General features: G+C 33.2%; 1 protein-coding gene across 1 annotated transcript; it reads right to left on the bottom strand.

The window, feature by feature from the left end:
- LOC123213093 (zinc finger protein SHOOT GRAVITROPISM 5-like) lies at nt 1–2,368 on the bottom strand. Its single transcript, XM_044632450.1, has 3 exons — nt 1,958–2,368; nt 1,481–1,880; nt 1–992 (listed from the first exon to the last, which is right to left on the bottom strand). The coding sequence occupies exons 1-3, from the start codon at nt 2,070–2,072 to the stop codon at nt 254–256; spliced, it is 1,254 nt and encodes a 417-aa protein (XP_044488385.1). The 5' UTR covers nt 2,073–2,368; the 3' UTR covers nt 1–253.
- Between the last annotated feature and the right edge of the window lie 2,567 nt (nt 2,369–4,935).

Here is a 4,935-nt window from a genome sequence, read left to right as displayed (position 1 = left end):
TGAAGAAATAATGGTTTTCTATAAATGAATTTATATTGAATCCATTGGAAGAACTGGTTACAACTTACAGCCCCTTTTACTCAACCCCATAACATTAATCTGTCAGACTTGATTAATTTATATAATATTAGAAAATTAATTAATGAGCAATCATTAAACAAAAAAAAGCATTAACAAATATTTGAGAGAGACCTGTTTAGACAAGAGGGTGTTTGGTTTTTTTAACATATATAGTTGATAATGAAATCCTCCATCACTCTCCTTCTGTAGCGGCTGAGGACATGTAACTCATTGCAAGTGAAGTTTCATCATATGGAGGAGCCAATGATGTTGAAGCTTGAAACTGTTGTTTGCAGGCTTGACAAGTAATTTGCATGATTATAGCACTGATTTTTTTTGTAGCTTGATCTTTCAAAACTTGAGCCTTTTGAAGTTCACTTTGTGCTAGTCGTCTAATCCTTTTAGCATTTGCAAATTCAATCTCAGCAATCTCAATTTGCCTCTTGGCTTGTTGTCTTGCTTCTTCGGCAAACGCCTTTTCAGCCATGGCTAACTTCAGCTGCTCGTTAGCCAACTCTTTTAACCTTGTTGCTTCCAATGTAGCTGGATCAGTACTGCCTTTATTATTCTTCTCGCCATCACCACCAATATCACTTGACCCAATAGAAAGTTTCAAATGGGTTGCATAGTTTTCACACGAATGTCTTCTTGCAGTGTTAGTATTCAATAGTGAAGGCTGAAGCTGAAGTTCAAGATTGTGTTCTTGTTGCTGAGAAGTTGAAGGATTGTTTCTAGTGGAGAACAAAAAGACAGGCTCTTCAGGTTTTTGCATTGGTAAACCAGACAATGGTGGAGCTATGCTAAAATTAGCATCACTTGAAGGGCTAGTACTCGAAGCAGTTCTTGAAGAACAAGCCGGCTGCAAACCTTGTAACTCAGGCTGAACTCTTCGCAAAGTACAAGCATCTTGGTGTTCAATGAAACTCTCTACCCTGTACGAATAAGAAACAAACTTAAGAATGATTCAGTGGGATAAAAATTTAATTTAGATTAAAGGGCTTTGTCATGTAGGGTTATCAAGAAACAAACAATATAAAATTGATTAAGGGATCTCCAGAAAGGATTGTGTGAATGACTAGGTTTAGTATAAATTAATAATAAAAAAGACTTAAAGAAATGAAATGGGGTCTGTTTGTGTTAGTGGCTTTTTTTGTTTCATGGTAATTGGCTTTTATTTAGACAAATAGAAACCGATAAATAGAAAATACTAAAGTACCGCACTGGCCAAGATCATATAAAGGAAAACTGCAAACATGAGCTCATGTTAAAATAGAATCTTAAAAGATGATTATGAGAAACCCAAGATCAACAGGCTGTTTAGATCGAGATTTTTGGTTAGCTTTTAGCATGGTTTTTATAAAAAAATTTAGGGTTTTGTCAAAAGAAGAGAAATTATATTAACAGAATAAGAATTAAGAACCTGGAAAACACACGGCCACAGTCACAAGAATGGCCTCTAGTGCCACAAGTTTTGAGATGAGCTTTGTAATCAGACTGAACGGCATAGCCTTTATTGCACTTCTCACAAACCCACTGTTTGTGGTTGCTGTGTTTTCTTCTGAAATGCTTCTTGATGCCAACCAGATCTCCTAAAGCATGACAGGGGTCGTGGTGCAAACAACTCGGTTCTGGGCAAACAAAAACTCTCTTTTTCACCTCTTGAGTTTCTCTTTTCAGTAACTTCCAGGGGACCTTGTGCCTTCTCCTATGCATTTGAAGGTTCTGGTCTCTTTGAAACCCTTGATTGCAGATCTCACATACATATCTGTCTGATTCTAACAAAGTCTTTGGAGATAAAGAAACCACCTCTGCATCTGGATCTATATGAACAACCAAAGTTAAGAACAAACCTGAAATTGATTCTGCCATGAAAGGAAAAATACGAAATTTTAATTACCTGGGGTGCCTGCTGGTTTTCTTTTTCTCTTGTTAATAGCACCATTTTCTGAAGAAGTAAAACGGTCGGGAGAGGAAGAAGGAGCTGCAGCAGTGATGTTGATATCTTCTAACATGGGATGAATTGTGAATTAATGAAGAAAAGAAAAAAAGAAAAAGAAAAACAGGTGGTGAAGGTGGAATAGTGAGAAGTGGGGAATGGTTGTTCGAGTATCAGCTTTAGTTACAAAATGGGTGGAGAGAGAGGGAGGAGAAGAAAAGCTCTTGCTTTCTGCAATCAACTTTCTTTAAGCTTTAAGCTTTTTAGCTTTTATTGGTTTTGTTTTTCATTGACCCCCACACCTTATGTGGGTAAGGATGAGGCAAAGTCTTGCTTATAAAGCTCCATCTTTCTCCACTCAACAGAAAGAGAGAGAAGAGAGAGAGCTGAGCTGACCCAATCAGAAAAGGTTGAAGCTTTGAGCCCACATAAAGCATTTGGACAGAAACAAGAAAACATCCATTCTCATAACAAAACAAACAGTCATTATTCAATCACACTGTAATTTGCATGAATCAATATTTTGCAGGCCTAGATACCCTCTGTTCTTCCTGCTCACGTGACCCCTTAATCTTGGTATTTCTCCCATGCTAATTCTGGTTTAATTGCTTTTAACCCTAGATTTTGGTTCGTAAATAATAAAAGTCTTCTTAATCAATTAATTTAGAAAAAATTTACAAGAGTTTGAGCATATTTGCATGTGGCTATTAAAATTTGTAGTAAAAGCAGTGATATAGTACATGAAAAAGGAAAAGAAAAAGGTGAAGTAATAAGTGAATTCACGAGGAGAAATTGAATTGTCTCCCTGGACCCATCTCTATATATATATCAATAAAATTATGTGTATATTTTAAATATATATTTCATAAATATTATCATGCAATTAGATGTTTTTAAATTAAAAATAAAATAATATTTAATCATGTAAATAATACACATAAATATATATATATTTATATATTCAAAGTAAATACAATATTACTCATATATTTTTAGATAATAAGAAAATTTACTTAAGTTAAACTACTAATTTGAGGTTAAACCAACTATACTAAATCTGTAAAATCTTAAATATAATAATTAACTCTATAATCACAATATCATATAAATTAATAATTTAATTTTAAAATACTATTTAAACAAAAAAAGTTTAAAACTCTTACTTTTTTATTTTTGGAATACTACCCTCAAGCCACTTAAAAGATCCCGCGGGATCTCTTGACCTCATATTTTCTTCTTCTCTATCAATACCAAATGAGACTAGTCCCAAGACTCTTTTGACCATGTCTTTTCCTTGGCTCGGTTACCCATAGCCCTTGTTTGATCATTGTCCCTTACATTTTGTTTATTGGCTAAAAGATTTATTCCCACCCGAGGGTTATTCCCGTAATTTTCTTAAATCTAATTTTCATTCGTTATTAGACTTTTATTAATATTTGATGTTAGATACAAAGATAAAAATATTATTTAATCAATAATATTAAAAAAATTAAAATTTTATTTTATTTTTTTACTTTAATTTTGAAACTAATCATTTTTCTTTTGATCTCATATTTTTCAGTTTTAAAAAATGATTCTTCTCCCCCTAATTATAAAGTTTCATACTCTTTAAGTTTTTTTTTGTAACCACCCCCAAACTTTTTGACACTTTTGTTTCACCCTCCAATATAGTTTTCGTCTTCTCCTTCCTCCCTCCATCTCTGCCTATCTATCTACCCGAGATCGAGCTGTTGTCAACCCAATATCCATCTCCAATTATTTGGCATGATGTCAATGCGATTCTTCTGTCTAGCCCGACTTTCCCCTTCATATGCGATTCTTCTTTTCGTTTCTATAGCTACTCTTTTGAGAGAAAGACCATCAACAACACAATGAGAGAGAGACGAGGAAGAGAGGTTGTTGATGGTCTCTCTCTTAGAAGAGCAGTCGTAGAAACACAGAGAAGAACCACATAAGGGGGAAGTTGCGCTCGACAACAAGACAAGAAATGCATTGCCATCACATCGAAAGGGAGCAAAATCGTTAAAAGCAGATGACGGGTTGACCACGACTCGATCTCAAATAGAGAGGCAATCGGAGGTAAAGGGAGGAGATCATCAAAAGAAGGGCAATACACGAAAACTATTGGGGGGTGAAACGAAAGTTTGAAAAAGTCTAGGGGTAACTACAAAAGAGAAACTTAAAAAGTATGCAACCCTAAAGCTAATTGAGGAAGAGGGGGAAGTCACTTTTTAAAATTGAAAAATATGAAGTTAGAGGAAAAATTATCAATTTTTAAAATTAAGATGAAAAAACAATAAAATTTTAGTTTTTTTTAATATTATTGATTAAATGACATTTTTATTATTATAATTAACTACAAATTTTAACAGATGAGTCCTTAAATTTTCAAAAAGTTGTGAGTATTAATTTGATAATAGAGTAAACCTTAGGAGGAATAAATCTTTTGACCTCAGTTATTTTTCTTGCAAACATTACATCTTAAAATTAATAAATAGGTAATGATTTTTCAAATAAATTCTCTTTCTAATTAATTGGATGTGGGCAATGATTCAGGGTATTTTAAAAATGAAAGAGTTGACTAATTTGTAAAAACCATGGGATGTTCTGAGTTCTTTTTATACATAGAAAGTAAAGTAAAAACTTTTACCGTTGGTCATACTTGAAAACAATGAAGAGGCTATAATTTTTTACTAGGCTTAAAAGGCTCATCCAACTTGAATCAATGAAGCCTTCACGTGCCTATAAAGTTAACTAGTTGGAACTTTATTACCCAAAGCAAAAAAGAGGACACATTTATAATTCTAATATAAACAATTTTTAATTGACTATAATTAACAAAAAGCCAACAAAGACAGGCATTTCCTCGCTATGTCATTAAGTAATTATTATGATAATTTTTAACATAATGGGCATCAATACTATCTTTATTTTGCTGT

This window comes from Mangifera indica, chromosome 4, assembly GCF_011075055.1.
Source record: "Mangifera indica cultivar Alphonso chromosome 4, CATAS_Mindica_2.1, whole genome shotgun sequence".
NCBI classification, from domain to species: Eukaryota; Viridiplantae; Streptophyta; class Magnoliopsida; order Sapindales; family Anacardiaceae; genus Mangifera; species Mangifera indica.
This window is presented reverse-complemented; position numbering and strand designations above follow the sequence as displayed.